This window comes from Lactuca sativa, chromosome 7 (genome assembly GCF_002870075.4).
Source record: "Lactuca sativa cultivar Salinas chromosome 7, Lsat_Salinas_v11, whole genome shotgun sequence".
Lineage (NCBI taxonomy): Eukaryota > Viridiplantae > Streptophyta > Magnoliopsida > Asterales > Asteraceae > Lactuca > Lactuca sativa.
In genome coordinates, this window is record NC_056629.2 from 3,908,770 (window position 1) to 3,925,182 (window position 16,413).

The window sequence follows — 16,413 nt, forward strand, 5'->3', positions numbered from 1 at the left end:
AGTAGTCAGATATTTGTATTTTAATAAGTTATATGAAAAATCCAACATTGTGTATTGTTTGAGCAAAGGGAGTAATAGCTATTAACAGCCAACAAGCTATACTAAGCACAATTGGAGAAAAATATTGCTATTAAAAGTTGCAAATTATTAATTATGCATCAAGACTTGTACTTCACTGGACATGTTAAAAATTCAATCTGAACCGGCAAACTGCACCCAATAACTTAGATATATAAATCATATTTGCAGAAGGATATTGCTAATACAACTTCTACGTCAATGCATTAAAACTTGTACATCATCCATTAAAGACTTGTACTTCGACTAGAAAGGCCTAGGAGGCTTCTCCAAAACAGCAGAAAAGAAAACCTCTCTATCATCGTCTTTATCAACCTTTGGTACAACCACCCACTTGTGCCTTTTGTACCTCAACATCTTAAAACCCTCCAAATAATCCTCTAAATCCTCCTTTAAGCAAAAAAAACTATCAATCCATAACAACCCTCCGGGCCTAAGTACTCTATCCCAGTCATATAGTACAAAATCTAATAGCACGAAATCGATCCACCCGTCCAAAAACCTGGTCGTGTGGATCAGATCCAATGTGTTATCAAAAAACGGGAGCCGTTGATTTATCGTCATGTAGATCGGTACAAGTCCACGAAGCGCAATCATTTCACTAAAAGGTGCCCCAAGGTTTATCGTAGCAGAGACAATCGTCACATTGTGGTCCCGCATTCTAGCGGCAAAAGTACCCGTTCCAACGCTAAAGTCGAGACCGATACGTATCTCGCCGGGCTTCAGGTCTAGAATTTCTGTGAGCAGGAAGTCTGGAGTTGAGTTGGTCGGACCCAGATAAACGGGTCCGACCCATCTCGGCCTTTCATGATGTGTCAGATTGAAACAATCTGCACATTTGAAGAAACCTTTGCCTGTCTTGCTGGCAGCAAGACATGCAAAACCTTTGCATCGGTAATGACTCCATCGTACGTTTTTATCATCCGGGAGTCTCCAAATGGACTCGGGGATTGGGTATGGTTCGGTGTAGAACCGTGGGGCTCGCGAGAAGCACCGTCTTCTAGGCAATGGGTCGCACCCGTGCACCATTAACCGTTGAGCCAACTTCCAATCATCGTTGCATATGTCACCCACATCATAATTCATATACTCTTCGAGCTCTTGTTTCATTGAGAAACATGCATGTCCTATGCTCGTGAATGTCCCGTTTGCACCCATGAAGTTTTGTTTTCCTAATCTGTTCGGTTTCATTCGAACATATTTCCGGATTTCTTCTGTCAGAAAGAAATCTTGCGAGACGTGAACCGGTTGAACCGAGTTCGACTGGTTCACGTCACGTTCAGGTAATCCAACAACCTCGTTTTCCACAAACTTTACAGACTCGATTAAACCCAAAATGTCTGCAAGAAATGAACCGTATCTTAACGCGTGCGAAGAATTCTTGTGTGAAACTTTAATATCGATAATCTCTTGCTCGATTTTCTTGATAACTGTCTCTAATATCTTGATTTCGGGATTATAGGTAACATGAGGATTAGAATCATACATGCATTTAGTATCCAAAAAAATAAAAGGGCTGAAAGAGTAAAATTTTGAAAATAAAACCACACAAATAAGTGAAAAAACACAAGATAAGAAAACAAACTTGGGAATTCCTCTCGATATGCTTAACTTCATTTTTGCTATGAAAAGTTGAGAGTTGCATCCTATAGAAAACTTGATAAAAATCTAAGCGTTGCTTGGATTTTGAGATACGAATCTTTTGAATTTTTTAAATGATCTCAAATCTTGAACTTTTGGTTTGACTATTTAAAGTAATAGTTTATGAGCAAATTGGTTTCAGATTCAAGGTTCTAGTTTGACAGATGGATTAAGAAGAATTAACAATTGTTTATCACAGTGTAAGCAACCTTAAAGTCTTGTATAAACAAATGCATCCATGATTTCTGAGCCTATAATGTAGCTTCAAGTAATGCCAAATTCAAGATAATATAATGTAAAAAAAATTGCATATTATGATGCGTAAATAAAGGAACCCAATTAATTTCTCACAATCAAGATCCGAAAACTAGAAAAGATGAAGGAGATGAAATTTGATCACATGATTTCGATGGTGTTTGGAAAAAATCACAGATTTTTTAAAGAAATGATCTTCGTGTGACCATGGAAAAAGTTGGTCAACCATCACGATTCATGAACAGGGAAAGGATCAAACATTTCAAAAATCATGGAATCGCAACAAAAATCACATGAAAGATGAAGAACTACATGAACAATTTCACTTTTTCAATCTGTTCAATTAAGCCAGAATAAAAAAGTTTGAATCTTATAATTCGAATATGTTATTGATCAAATAGAAGCTAGAAAATGAAGTAAGAAGAGAAATTCTGAAATCACAAAATCTGAAACAAACTAAAATCTGAACCTCTTAAAATCATCTAAATTCACTAATCAAAACCCTAATTTCTAGAGAAAATGACAGGAGAATCATCAGTTCATCGTAATATTACTAAACAATCAGCGAACACTCGGAATAGAATGCGAGAGATCTGGTAACGCTTCCGTTAAATTACCTCCGGCGACGTCCGTCGGAATACTGTGAGAGAGGAACAACCTCTGCCAACGGAGTTGACAACGGCGTAGGAAGAGGAGAACTCCGGCAAACAGGGCAAGTAGCGTTAAGCTTCAACCAAGCATCAACACAAGTCAAATGAAAACAATGCTTACAATCAGGTAACATCCTCAACATCTCCCCCTCCCTATATTCACACAAACAGATTGCGCATAAAGAATCAATTCCCTTCGAGAACGGAAACTTAGGGTATGAGTTGATCACTGCTTGATCAAGTCCTACGACGGCGTTCTGCTCTTCATCGTCGTTGTCGTTGTTGTTTTCATCTACGAAGATTATACTCGGTAGAATTACGCCGTTATCGCTAGGGTTTTGGTTTTGGTGGCGATGCTGGTACTGGTACCTGTAACGGTGGCGGAAGCAGATGTATGAAGCGAGGAGGAGGGTGGCGAAGAGGACGAGAAACCCAAGTGCGATGGCGATGGCGTAACCGAGGCCGATGTTAGTTAGGTAGTAATGGGTAGGGCTAGTGATGGGGGGTGGAGGAGGAGATATGGTGGACATTGAAGTAATAGTGGTGGGTGGTGGTGGTGGTGGTGATGTCCATTTGGAGGGAGGAGACAGGGTGGACGTGGTGGTGGTGATGGATATTATCGGAAGTGGGTGGGTAGGTCGCTGAATTGCAGCATTAAATGCGAGTTATAGAGAGAAAGGTCATTAATGTCGACACAGAGGAATCAAAGCATGAAAATGGCGGATTGCCATTGAAGAACCTACCATAAACCACAACGCTCCCCCATCCAATTTTCTTTGTTTGTTTGTTTATGGGTTTATTAGGAAGGACACTTGGAGCCACAAAGTTATTTTTTCCTTTACGGATTTTTAGGATAAAACCAATTTTATTAATGTTTTTTTTAATATATATATATATATATATATATATATATATATATATATATATATATATATATATATATATATATATATATATATATATATATATATATATATATATATATATATATATATATATACACACACACACACACAAACGGGAGAGTTCAATTGAGAAAAAAAAAGGTTGAGAATGAGGGAATCATTCTCAGCCACTCATTTATTTTTGTTGCAAAAGCCCCCGTCGTACCAGCACCAGCGGAAATGAGAAATGAATAGACATGTGTTTTCCAATAAAACATATTTTCTTAAACTATGCTAATCATTACCTTAATATATACAAAAACATAGTTTTTTTCGTTTTTTTTTTTAATTTTTAGAAGCTATTTTTATCAAAAATGATTTTAAATATATATATATATATATATATATATATATATATATATATATATATATTATTTTCAGCTATCGTTATTCATAAGTGAATAAAAATGCATCATATTTTATTACAGTACATTCGTTATTCACTTATGAATAAAAAATATGATTTTTTTTAAGTATCATTCATATATAAATATAGCATATAATAAACATAGTATATTCATATTTAAATATTAGACGATGTATTCACTTGTGAATATTAGATGATATATTCACTTATGAATATTAAATGATATTTCATATGTGAATATTACATAGTATTACACAGTATATCACATGTGAATATTATATAGTATATTCACTTGTGAATATTAGATGATATATTCACTTATGAATATTACACAATATATTCACATATGAATATTACAAGGTATATTCACTTATGAATATTAGAAGGTATTTTGACAAATATATATAATTTTCATATGTTATTCACATATGAATAGCATACAGACTTGCATATTTGTTTTGTGTTTTTAATAATCATATACTGATTCAGGTGAGAAAACATATTCATATGTGAATATAACATGGTAATTTAGTTTATGCATTTCATCAAACAGTTGGAGTGCATAAAAATTAACTATTTTATAAATGTTAAAAACGTCAAGTTATCAATTCCAAATCATCATATACTTCCGATTTCAACTTCAGATGCGACATCCTATGTCTGATCGATTTCTCATTTTGATTTTGATTTCCGAAAATCCGATTGGGAACCAGTGAGTACCGATTCTGAGTCCTTCAATGTCGACTGTGATTGCGAGTCCAGAACTCTGATTCCAATTTCATGAATAGCGAAGAAATTCCGATTTCAACTGATTTCGTTTGCGAATATGGGAAATTCCAATTCCAAATCCGTTATGAAGTTTAACAAATGCTTGCAAGCTACGAACATTTGGAGTATTCAACAAAGAAATCGATGAAATTGATGAATTTGAGTTGCAAATCTGTCTTGAACGGCGAACCTCTTAGCCACGAATATCGATGATTGATTAACACTAGATGACATTGATGATGGTTTAGTTGAAGAAATTTGGATGATTGTTGAAGGTTGGATGAGAAATTTTGATGATGAACAAACTGTTATCAAATTCTTATAGTTACGTATTTGAGATTGAAGATTATTAACATATTTACAAGTTTGCCACCGTGTCTTTTTATGCTTAGATTAAATGAGTGACAGAAAATGATTCCCCCATTCTCAACCTTTTTTATTTTCTCAATTGAACCCATCTCTCTCTCTCTCTCTCTCTCTCTCTATATATATATATATATATATATATATATATATATATATATATATATATATATATATATATATATATATATATAACTTGTTTTTGTATAAACTTTTTTTTAAAAGATAATATATGATTTGGCAAAAGCAGATGATAATTTAAAGATGAAAACAAAAAACTAAAAATTTTATCTATATAAAATTATAACATTTAAGAAAAATATATAAAATGACTTTAAAAAGATAATGACTTGATAATGTAATTCATTATGTCAGACTTTCAAGAGTTGGAGGGCTCTACTTCCATCCATCGAGTCAAGTAATTCTCTATCGGAATTTCATCTGCTGCTTGTCTCATGCTTCTTCTTTCTTTGAATCGGTTCCTAGTGTGAGTCAATCAAAATTGGCCATATGGGGGAATCCACTTTAGGCTAAGAGAAGAATGGATCCAATACCAAGACAACTTCTTTCCCAAGAAGTGCAGCAAGTACTTTAGGAATTTGGGGTCTCATCCCTCACGTGTGAGTTGCCAAGTGGCCCTTAAGATAGCCGGTCTACCACAAGATCAAGTTGGAGCTCTAGTTTTCTTGTCACATTCCTTCTCCCAACACATTAACACACATAAAGAAATCAATTTGCTTAGATTCGTGTTTTTTTGTCCATATGTGGATTTTCATTGTGGTTGTTTTCAGATTTTTTTTCATTGTAACACACACATGACACATGCTGCGAGTTTTTATTCCAATACACGAACACACACATTCTTGAGTTTTTCTTGAAACAAATGAACACACACATGTTCTTGAGCATTTGGTTTGGAATTAATCAGGCCGACTCTTGACGTTTCGGAAACCTTATGTGAAAAACAATTTGAGGCCCAACAACGTTCCCCTGTAATGTGGCATATGAAGTTCCCCTATGAAATCTAATTTTAGAGCTTTTATATGTATACTTTGTTTGAAGAACTTATTTCTAACTTATACATGTAATTTTCGATCTTTTGTATGTGTATTTTGTTTTTGTAACTTACACATGTATATGTGACTGTGGATAACATTAAATCGTTAAGTTATGATTAGAAGTCATGTTATTAATTATCACTAATAACTTCACGCCAAAGATGGCAATATGATTTTTCCCATTAGACATTCCACATTTTTGGTGGTTCCTTCGTTGTTGCACTTCTCCAACATTTTTCACATGGTCGAGTAAGTTTGATGTTATTTTTACATTTTTACTCTTGTGATATACAAAATATACCCAAGTAGTGAAATGGTTGAGTTTGCGTTTGTAGAAGTGGGTAAAAGTTGGCGATTACTTAAACATGGAGGTTGGAAGTGTAAGTTGATAACCTACAAGATATATATGAATTATGAAATCACGTCATTCTTTGACATTTAAAAAAAACGAGGGGTGCAATTTGGTGACAAATACATGTATATAGCTATCCTCGGAATTAATAAAACTTATACATAAGATAATTGAAAAGTAAGTGATCACAAGTACAAGATTGATCTTATTTAATGGTTTTTTAAAGGTAAGACATTCTAATTTCTAAGTAAAGAAGTCGGAGAGGGTAGGGAGCTTGACCTCACCGGTACTAGTGATTGGTATGCTGATGTTACCGATGAGAGGGAGATCAACAACGAGTGTGACTTTAAGGTCATAGTCAATATCCCAATCTCTACCAATGTCCTTCACCAAGGTAACCAAAACACTGTGTGGTACTTTTATATCCACGTTCAACATCGTCTCGCCATCCCCTTTCAGTGAACCTGGGTCCGGAACTGTTCCGCTTGCAATCTCACTAGTTCAATCCAAACACAGTCGCTCATCAATATTAATTATATAATACTTAACTTGATATATTATTAAATAGAATTAATCCAAATCTTTTCTTTTTAAAAAAAAAAAAAAAAAAAAACTAGTAATCTATTAATTAAAATATAGTAACAAATACTTGATAAAAACAAAACCGAAACAGCCTAATTTAAAAAGTCTTTTGCTATATATTTAGAGGGAATATTCTTATTATTCCATAAGCGATCTTAAAATAATGTTTGGTTTCTCACTATTGCAATAAGTACATCCAACTTTACCAAAACCAAAAATGATGTGATTATTTAATTAATAATTAACAACTTCCATACCTACATTTACCGTGTGGGATTTTGTGTACAAACAGATCTGCCCAACCTTTTGACAATGTGTAACAGATCCTTATCCGAATTATTAAATGTTTAAGAAAAGTTTTCTACCAGAATTCCATGGCTACATCTACTGTGTAGAAGTTTTGTGAAAGTAACAGATAAACGTCAAAGGAGATCGAAACAAGCTGCCGAAACTCTCTCTCGATAACAGATCCTCACCACGTCTGATTATTTATTCACATTTTGGGTAAAATTTAGAATTTCAAAATTACAGAATTAAAGCGAAATGAGATCTCCACAAAATGATAGCAAAAGAACCTGCCAAAACAAGTCCTTAGCGTATACGATAGATTGTTCTTATTTTCAGTAAAATTTTGATTTGATAATCGAGTACTTGCATAGCTACAACCTACATTAAGTATACTCTGTTGAAAGGTATACGAAACTAAATGAAGAAAATGATAGCAAACGAACCTGCCGGAACTTTTAAGAACGTAACGGATCTCGCCGATTGGAATAGATACGCTGTAAGGATTTAACACCTTGACCTTAGCCAGATAAGTCACAGAACCGAGACTAACTTCTTTCAGATCGACATCCGTCACACTTGCCTCCGGCTTCTCCATGCTCGCCACCGCATCCGAAACGAATTGCTTCGCCTTGTCCAGCAAACTGGCCATATCTCCGGCAACGATCGTCAACCACAGTTTCAAAAAGGAAAAAGTTGGATTGTTTTCCAAGAGAATTTGCTTTTGCTCTAACTTGATCGAGATAACATATATGACATTTATACATAGGTAGGTGAGCGGGGGAGGGGGGCAAGGATCCATGGGTCGGGCCTTAAAGAGTGGGTCACACGTGATACTTATTTCAAAGACTGTCCCTGTGGTTTATAAATAAAATTACCACAAATGATCCTAAAGTAATTTGTTGCATAGATGACTTTTAAGTTTAAAAAAATTAAAATATTTATCCCACCCCAATTCCAGACTCTTCTCTATAAAAATAACCTGCAATTAAAAATTTTGCTTATACACACATTGCATTGCAAATCAATAAAAACACAAATGTGATAACCTTTGCTTCTTTTCTTTTTTGTCCACGAAAATACACACACATCCCACTTATGTTAACTAAAATTCAAATTTGTAACTGTAAGATTCAACTCCAATTTGTAAATAAAAAGCTTCAAATTGATACCATAACCTTTTGTGTCCCCGTTATGGTAACATGCATTGGACTTCTCTTGGATGATGTCATCTATAGACCATTTGGTTGTCGCTTCATCTGAACTTGGTTGTTATTAACATTGCCATAGAGAAAGCAAAAGGGATAAAGAAGGTTAAGTGAAGAGGGGTTAGACGAGAGTGAGAGAAAGAAATTTTGGTTTTGAGAAACACAGAAAAGATAGACAAAAATGTCTATTCATATAAGATTTAATAGAAGAACAAATACAAGGGTTTACAAACTTAAGGACCATTTAATTATATCTCGTGTTATAAATAGTACGGACCATTTTTGACATTTTGTCTTTTTATAATTATATCTCGTGTTATAATATAAAATGTTTTACAATTTTGTTTTGTTTATGTTTAAACTTATTTAAAAAAAATTCCTTGCATTTTTTTTTCTCATTCCGATCATTTTGTAGGTTAACGTTAATCTTTTAGTAATTTATTTATTTTTTTCAAACAAAAACCTACCTTTATTTTTTTATTTTTAAACTCATATTTGACAAAAAAAATTGAAGACAATTCTGTCTTCTTATTCATGGCATATACGAAGACAGTTTTGCTTCTTTTCCATAAGATAAAAGTTCCATACGATATAAGTTGAAGCAATTGAATACTAATTAACAAATGAAAGTTGAAAAAAATCTTTGAATGATGTGTAAAGTTGCCGATTACTTAGACCTAAAGGGTGAAAGCGTATAAGTTGGTAGTATGAATTATGAAATGATCCTTGGAATTAAAATAAAATCTCATACATAAGATAGTTGAAAAGTATGTGAACACGTACAAGATTGATCTTATTTATCATATTGTAGAGCTACAGCTATTCACGTAGTAAAGAAGTCGGTGAGGGAAGGGAGCTTGATCTCACCGGCACTAGTGACTGGTATGCTGATGTTACCGATGAGAGGGAGATCAACAACGAGTGTGACTTTTAGGTCATAGTCGATATCCCAATCTCTTCCAATGTCCTTCACCAAGCTAACCAACACACTGTGTGCCACTTTTATATCCACGTTTAACATCGTCTCGCTATCCCCTTTCAGTGAACCTGGGTCAGGGACTGTTCCACTCGCAATCTCACTGATCAAAATTCAAAAACAAAACCGAAATCACTAATCATTCATAAATATTAATTATATATATTTGTTTTTCGAGTGTCTTCCTTATCCGAACTAATGTTTTAAGTTTTCTACCAAAAATCATGATATCCATGGTTACATGTACTCTGTAAAAAATTTATGTGAGAAAGGAGATCGAAACTGATAACGACTAGCAAATGAAGCTGCCGAAACTCTCGAGAGTCTAACAAGTACATGGCGGATACGATTAATTGTTGTTATTTTCAGTAAAATTTCGATTTGATAATCGAGGACTTGCATAGCTATAATCTACATTTACTCTGTGGAAAGGTAAATAGACAAAATGATAGCAAACGAACCTGCCGGAACTTTTAAGAACGTAACGGATCTCGCCGATTGGAATAGATACGCTGTAAGGATTTGAAACGTTGATCTTAGCCAGATAGGTCACACAACTGACACCAACATCTTTCAAATCGACATCCGTCACACTCGCCTTCGGCTTCTCGATGCTCGCCGCCGCATCCGAAACGAATTGCTTCGCCTTGTCCATCAAACTGGCCATATCGATCGTCAATCACAATTTCAAAAAGTAGAAAGTCGGATGGTTTTGCAAGAGGAATTTGATTTTGCTCTAACTTAGAAGGAGATACCATAAGATATTTATACAGAAGGGGAGGGGGGAAGGATCCATGTGTCGGGCGTCAAAGAGTGGGTAACACGTGGCACTTATTGCTGTCGACAAAATTTCAAAGATTGTCACAAATAGTCCTTGAGTAATTTCTTGCATAGATGATTTTTAAGTTTCAAAAAAGTTCCAATACAAGTCTTTATGACTACACCTTCGAATGTCAAAATAAAAGTTAACTTATCTACCAAAGGGCTTCTAGCCCGTATCCGGTGTTGCCCTCCCTCCTTAAGATAGAAAGTTCAAGTCCCGTCGTGGACATATAGGTGAATTTAAGATGTAGTTTAGGATAGATTTGCCGTTTCAAAAAAAAAGGTAATTTATCTGAAACGATCAATATATATATATATATATATATATATATATATATATATATATATATATATATATATATTGCATCTCTTTTTCTTAAATGGTTAATCATTGAAAAACAGATTATAACTTCTCCAAGATCCTCCATCAAAACCACCTTGAATCGCTGTAAACATCATCCACCACTGAACCTTCTTCTAGGTCTACATATTCTTTACCTAAATCTCTTATCTCCACAGTTTCCACATCCATTGTAGATGTGGTTATGTCTTCCATAGAATCCACATTTTCAAAAATTTGGGACTCGAGATAGTCTTCTCCACTGCATCAAGTAAATCGTTAGTGAGCTCTATTATGCTAATTCAAAATTTTGGCTCCAAATTGGTACATCTTTACTGTGTCTTTGTTATGCTCACATACATCGGACTACGTGATTTTACTAATGATAATTGATTTCTATTATACATGATCAGACTTCTCTTGGATGATGTCATTATAGACTGCTTGGTTACCACTGTCAGTGTGTGGGGTTGCCAGCTATGATGTATGATGTAGTTCCTATTTCAGATGCTCGATGAGTGGCTCAAGGCCAGGAGATTTTGGTTGGATCAGGCATGCAAGTCTTGGTTAGCTTAGGTGACAATTGGGGTGGCTCTATCTACCTGAACGTTGGATGTGATTTCGAAGTCAGCAGGTCATGGACTAAGAAGCGGATTCTTCTCTTGCGAATTAAGGATGTTATGAGGAGTAGTGTTTTCTTCAGGTCGCTTGATTCTTGTTTACGTCTGCAAAGGTATTGAGAGGTGGTCGGCTGATCAAGGGATGATGTGATAGTTGTGATTCAGACTATTTGAGTCTCTACTCAAATTGGCTTATGAGCCTGGTTTTGGAACCTTGGTTGTTAATGGTTGTAGGGGTGAGCATTAAAGTGATCTCAAACCTCTTGGAAGGAGTTGAGTTTGAAAGACCAATAAGGGGTTACTTCGAGAGTGGAAGCGAGAACCAATTTCGAGGAAGGAATATAATTTAAGTGGAGGAAAATTGTAACGCCTAGTTTCCAGAATGGATCGGTTTAGGGATTCAAGGAGTTAAAGGCATGGTTTTTAGGTAAAATCAGGTGTCACGAAGTTACCATAAATAGGTCATGACATGACAAGGGATTAATTGAAAAATGCTAATTTAACCGAGCTCACAACATGAGACACAGTGCTTACGACATGAGATGCGTTGCAGCCTAATCCCAAGATCTTTTAGGGTTTCCTTCGTATTTAAACCCCATAAACTTTAGTTTAGGGTTCATTTACAGCCTCCTTCGTCCTTAAACACAGAGAGACCCTAACCCTAGCTTATCATTGTGATTTTTGAGCTTTTGGTGGTATTTTGGTGGCTTTAAGAAGAAGGGATCACCTTTGGTGCATAGATCTAGCTTGGAAGCTTCATTTTCATCTTCTAGCAACATCTCTTGACCATTGTGAGTAACCAAGATTCAAGCTTTATGATTCCTTGTTGCTAGATCTAAGGTTTTATGCATGATTATCCATGGTTAGATGAGTTAGAGTGTTGGGACTCCATAAAGTTAGCAACTTTATGGGTCCTTAGAGTCCTTTGGTGTTTATATGTGGTGGATCTGAGGTATGGGTAATGTTTGAACTCATGCTTGAGTTTTGACCTCCTTTTTCTTCATGAATGCCTTAATTTGAGCTCAAGTCTTGTATTGGAATTTCAAGACCTTAAAGCATCGATTTGTATGGTCTTTGGGGTGTTAAGAAGCCTTCTAGAGAATATGGATTAGTGGCTTAATTGATTAAGGATTTTACTCATCAGAATGTCATTCAGACAGATCTCACGACGTGAGACAGATCTCAATCAACACCGCAGATTGCCTTATGCATGCAAGTTATACATAAATAGAATCACATAGACTTTCAAATAAAGTTTCTTCCCTAAGACCACAACCAAACAAGGAACAAGAAATGAGGCAGAATCCATCATTCTAGGGCTATGCAATCCTAAACATATACAACTTTGAAAGCATACACTTAACAAATAATAGAGTCAACATTAATTCCAAGCATTGTATTCATAGCATTGAATTCTCCTAGGCTACAAGGCATCACACAAATTAGGCAATTCTCATAACTCATGAAGGTATCCTTAGCTCTATTCTAGCATGCATTTCATATATTAACATACTAGTTGCAATTCATAAGCATGGTTAAATTTTGGGAAACACTTACTTGAGCTCGGCCGATTGCGCGTATTGCACTCTCCTTTTTTACTTAAAAAACCTGTTTCAGAAAAACTTGACTTTTGTTTCTTTTTAGAAAGGGTTACTATTTCCTCAGTTTGAGTTCTGACACACTCGAGAGTGTGCATGAATCCCTCAAACCAAGGCTCTGATACCAACTTGTAACAGCCCAAAAATTCAGATAAATTTTTTTATTTTTAATTTTAAATAGAAATTACAATCATAATTTGTTTCTCAAAATCCATTCCATCATATCATATCAAAATATCAGAGTATCAATATTGATAAATGCGGAAATTGATGGGATTGAATGTTGCACCATCAAGTCGGACCCTTCCCCTTAGTACCTGAAGTACCAGGAAACACCCAAATAAATTGTAAGAAAAATCTTAGTGTGGCACCTGGTTCTTGGTATGTATTTTCATTTAAGAGTTTTGCATTTTTGGCCTGGGACTCAGCGAGTTGAAGGACCAACTCGCCGAGTAGAAGCGGGATGGGACACGATATTTAAGTGATGAACTCGTCGAGTCGGGTCCAGGACTCAACGAGTAGGCTTTGACTGGACGAAACCCTAATCTGAGGGTTTGCACCCTATTTAATCATCTCTTTCAACCACCATTCGTCCCTATTGCTCCCAAAAACCCTCCATAGAAAACCCTAAGTGTTTTGGTTCAAGATCTAAGGCTTTTGAGTGATTTTTGTGGGTTTTGACCTCAAGGAAGAAGGAAGAGCATAGAAGGATCAAGAGGAGACTGAAGGATTTGAGTTTGGTTCATCATTTGCAGTTTTTGAAAGGTATAAATTTTGTACCTTGCTTGCTTGGTTGTTAGATCCCTTTTTGGGGAAGATTTAGGGCTTTTTAAGCCATATGAGGTAGCCAACCATGATTGCAAACATGGTTGGGGGTCAAGACTTCGGATCTAAGTCTTGGGAGGAGTCACAAGGCAGATTTGGGTTGCTTTTGCACCCAAGGAAGGTCCCATGCAACATAAGAGCCATTTTAGAGCCTTTTGGCTCAAAAGTCCCATGCATGCACATAAAGTTCGAAGCTTTACGTGCTAGATCGAGCTTAGGGGTTTGGATCTATCTTTTGGTCAAAGGTTGTACATCAGAAATCAAGGACTTAGGGTGTGGACGTTATCGACTCAGCGAGTCCGTTCTTGGGACTCGACGAGTCCAAGGCATAAAGTCCCATGTTTGTTGAGGGTTAAAAGAACTCAGTTGGGTGTTAGAAGGGTTGTAGAAGGTCCGAAGGAGTGACCCAATGTATTGGACTTAGCCTTAGACCTAGAGTTCATGGGACTCGACGAGTGCTAGAACAGACTCGGCGAGTCCAAGGCAATCTCCTTATGGTTGAAGATGAGCTCGACGAGTTGTTCATACAACTCGGCGAGTCAAGGTCAAAACTTGTTCATCAGATGAAGGTGAACTCGACGAGTTGTTCATACAACTCAGCGAGTCGGATGAAGGTTCATTCGATGTTCATATAGAGGAGGAACTCGTCGAGTCATTGCCAAACTCGACGAGTCGAGTCGTGGATAATGACGGGTAAAGGGTTAGGGACTCGATGAGTTGACGGCCCAACTCGGTGAGTCGGGTCAACTGGAAGTTGACTTTGACTTGGACTTGGTTGGGGGTAAAATAGTCATTTTACCCCAAGAGTAGATATCAGTTTCTGACTGAGTGTTTTGTGGGGATTATAGCCGGAGGATTTCCGGAGCAGCAGCAGATAGAGGTTTCCCGCACAGATTATCAGTAGCTACTCGTTTGAGGTGAGTTACCTTCCAGTAGCGGTGGGTCTACGACCATAATGTCGGCCCACCAGTAGGAGTTGTATGAGTAGATGATTGTCTTTGTGATATCATCTAGGTTTGCTACCACCTGATATGTTATATGCTGGCATGATATGTTATATGTGATAGTAGTAGAGTTCGGTTGTTAGGACCGAAGGGTAGGTCAGACACCCCAAATATGTCTGACAGTATGTGATGATATGTTTATATGCTGGCATGATATGTTATATGTGATAGTGGTAGTAGGAGGGGAATAGTCCCCAAGTTCGGTTGTTAGGACTGAAGGGTAGTTCGGACACCCCAGATATGTATGATAGTACGTTTATGTTATGATATATGTGATAGTAGCAGTAGGAGGTGGAATAGTCCCCGAGGGTCGGTTGTTAGGACCGACGGGTAGGTCAGCACCCCAGAATGGCTTGACATGGGTAGGTCAGCATCCCAGAATGACTTGACACGGGTAGGACGGCACCCCAGAATGGCCGCATGGGTAGGTCGGCACCCCAGAATGGCCATACAGGTAGGTCGGCACCCCAGAATGGTTGTACCGGGTAGGTCGGGCACCCCAGAATTGCCCGACAGTATGTATGCTATGTGATTGTATGGTATGTGGTACGATGGGGGAACTCACTAAGCTTCGTGCTTACAGTTTATAGTTTTGGTTTCAGGTACCTCTTCAGCGAAGGGGAAGGAGTTGGCGCGGTAGCGACACATCATACACACACTCTGTGTTTTCCGCACTATGGATATTCTGGGATTGTACTCTGACATGTTACTACTTTTATGACTTGAGTTTTCAGACATGATACATTGTTTTATGAGATGATGTGATTTCACAGTATTTTCTTATGAATGTTTTTATGAGTCAACTAATTAAAAATGAAATTTTTGGACTTGAAAATTGGGTCGTTACACTTAGTGAGTTCCCAAAATACAATATAACATACAACCACAGAATACCATGCCACATACATAAGATTGCCATAGGCTACCTGTTGGATAAGGTGTCTAAGTCCATCACTATATTTAGTATGTACTTGACCCGGCTTGGAATGGTCCATTTGGGTTGCATGACATCTCAACAATTGGATAGACAAAATGAGAATAAGGACACTTATGATTTGTTAATATATTCTAATATGTTAATATGAAATCATATTATTTAATTAGTATTGATCAATAATTAATTTGGAATTAATTTTGTGATCAAAAGAGACTAATTAAATATATGGGGATTAATTATGTAAATCTTTCATTCTTATATAGTGGACTTATGATCCATGATTCACTAGATTGGGCTAGGACCCATTGGATGCTCCATGGAGGTTAAAACCCATGGATCATGGGGGAAATGAAAAGCCATGCACATTAGGGTTTACATGGTGTAACCCTACATGTAACACACTATATAAAGAAACTCATGATAAGCAAAATCGGTGACTAAGACAAGAATAAGGAGGGCTAGCCGATTTTGAGTGAAACTGTTCTTCTCTCAAGTTATTCCAAGAGTTGCGCTGTTGTGTGAAACATTTGAGGCATCACATTTGGGGTGCTAGGCTTACAAGGTCCTAAGGAATCCAAGCTACAAGAAAGGTATGTCATCATACTAGTTTTTATATTACAGGTTTCTAGGGTTGCATGTACACCATATGAGTGTTAGAATGCTCAAAACTCATCAGTGGTATCAGAGCCTAGGCTTGTTTTCTTGATAATTGATGCAAACTACTTGAAAAAGTCAAAAAT

General features: G+C 36.5%; 4 protein-coding genes across 4 annotated transcripts; all 4 read right to left on the reverse strand.

Moving 5' to 3' along the window:
- Nucleotides 1–198: 198 nt before the first annotated feature.
- Nucleotides 199–2,163, reverse strand: LOC111894553 (probable methyltransferase At1g29790). Its single transcript, XM_023890624.3, has one exon. The coding sequence runs from the start codon at nucleotides 1,693–1,695 to the stop codon at nucleotides 325–327; it is 1,371 nt and encodes a 456-aa protein (XP_023746392.1). The 5' UTR covers nucleotides 1,696–2,163; the 3' UTR covers nucleotides 199–324.
- Nucleotides 2,164–2,438: 275 nt separating this feature from the next.
- Nucleotides 2,439–3,441, reverse strand: LOC111894556 (RING-H2 finger protein ATL67-like). The gene has a single exon (XM_023890626.3). The coding sequence runs from the start codon at nucleotides 3,152–3,154 to the stop codon at nucleotides 2,588–2,590; it is 567 nt and encodes a 188-aa protein (XP_023746394.1). The 5' UTR covers nucleotides 3,155–3,441; the 3' UTR covers nucleotides 2,439–2,587.
- Nucleotides 3,442–6,621: 3,180 nt separating this feature from the next.
- Nucleotides 6,622–8,424, reverse strand: LOC111894583 (desiccation protectant protein Lea14 homolog). The gene is made up of 2 exons (XM_023890657.3): nucleotides 7,790–8,424; nucleotides 6,622–6,972 (listed from the first exon to the last, which is right to left on the reverse strand). The coding sequence occupies exons 1-2, from the start codon at nucleotides 8,143–8,145 to the stop codon at nucleotides 6,720–6,722; spliced, it is 609 nt and encodes a 202-aa protein (XP_023746425.3). The 5' UTR covers nucleotides 8,146–8,424; the 3' UTR covers nucleotides 6,622–6,719.
- An 835-nt stretch (nucleotides 8,425–9,259) lies between these two features.
- LOC111894584 (desiccation-related protein PCC27-45) lies at nucleotides 9,260–10,271 on the reverse strand. Its single transcript, XM_023890658.3, has 2 exons — nucleotides 9,989–10,271; nucleotides 9,260–9,630 (listed from the first exon to the last, which is right to left on the reverse strand). Exons 1-2 carry the CDS (start codon nucleotides 10,192–10,194, stop codon nucleotides 9,375–9,377), a joined length of 462 nt encoding a protein of 153 aa, XP_023746426.1. The 5' UTR covers nucleotides 10,195–10,271; the 3' UTR covers nucleotides 9,260–9,374.
- Between the last annotated feature and the right edge of the window lie 6,142 nt (nucleotides 10,272–16,413).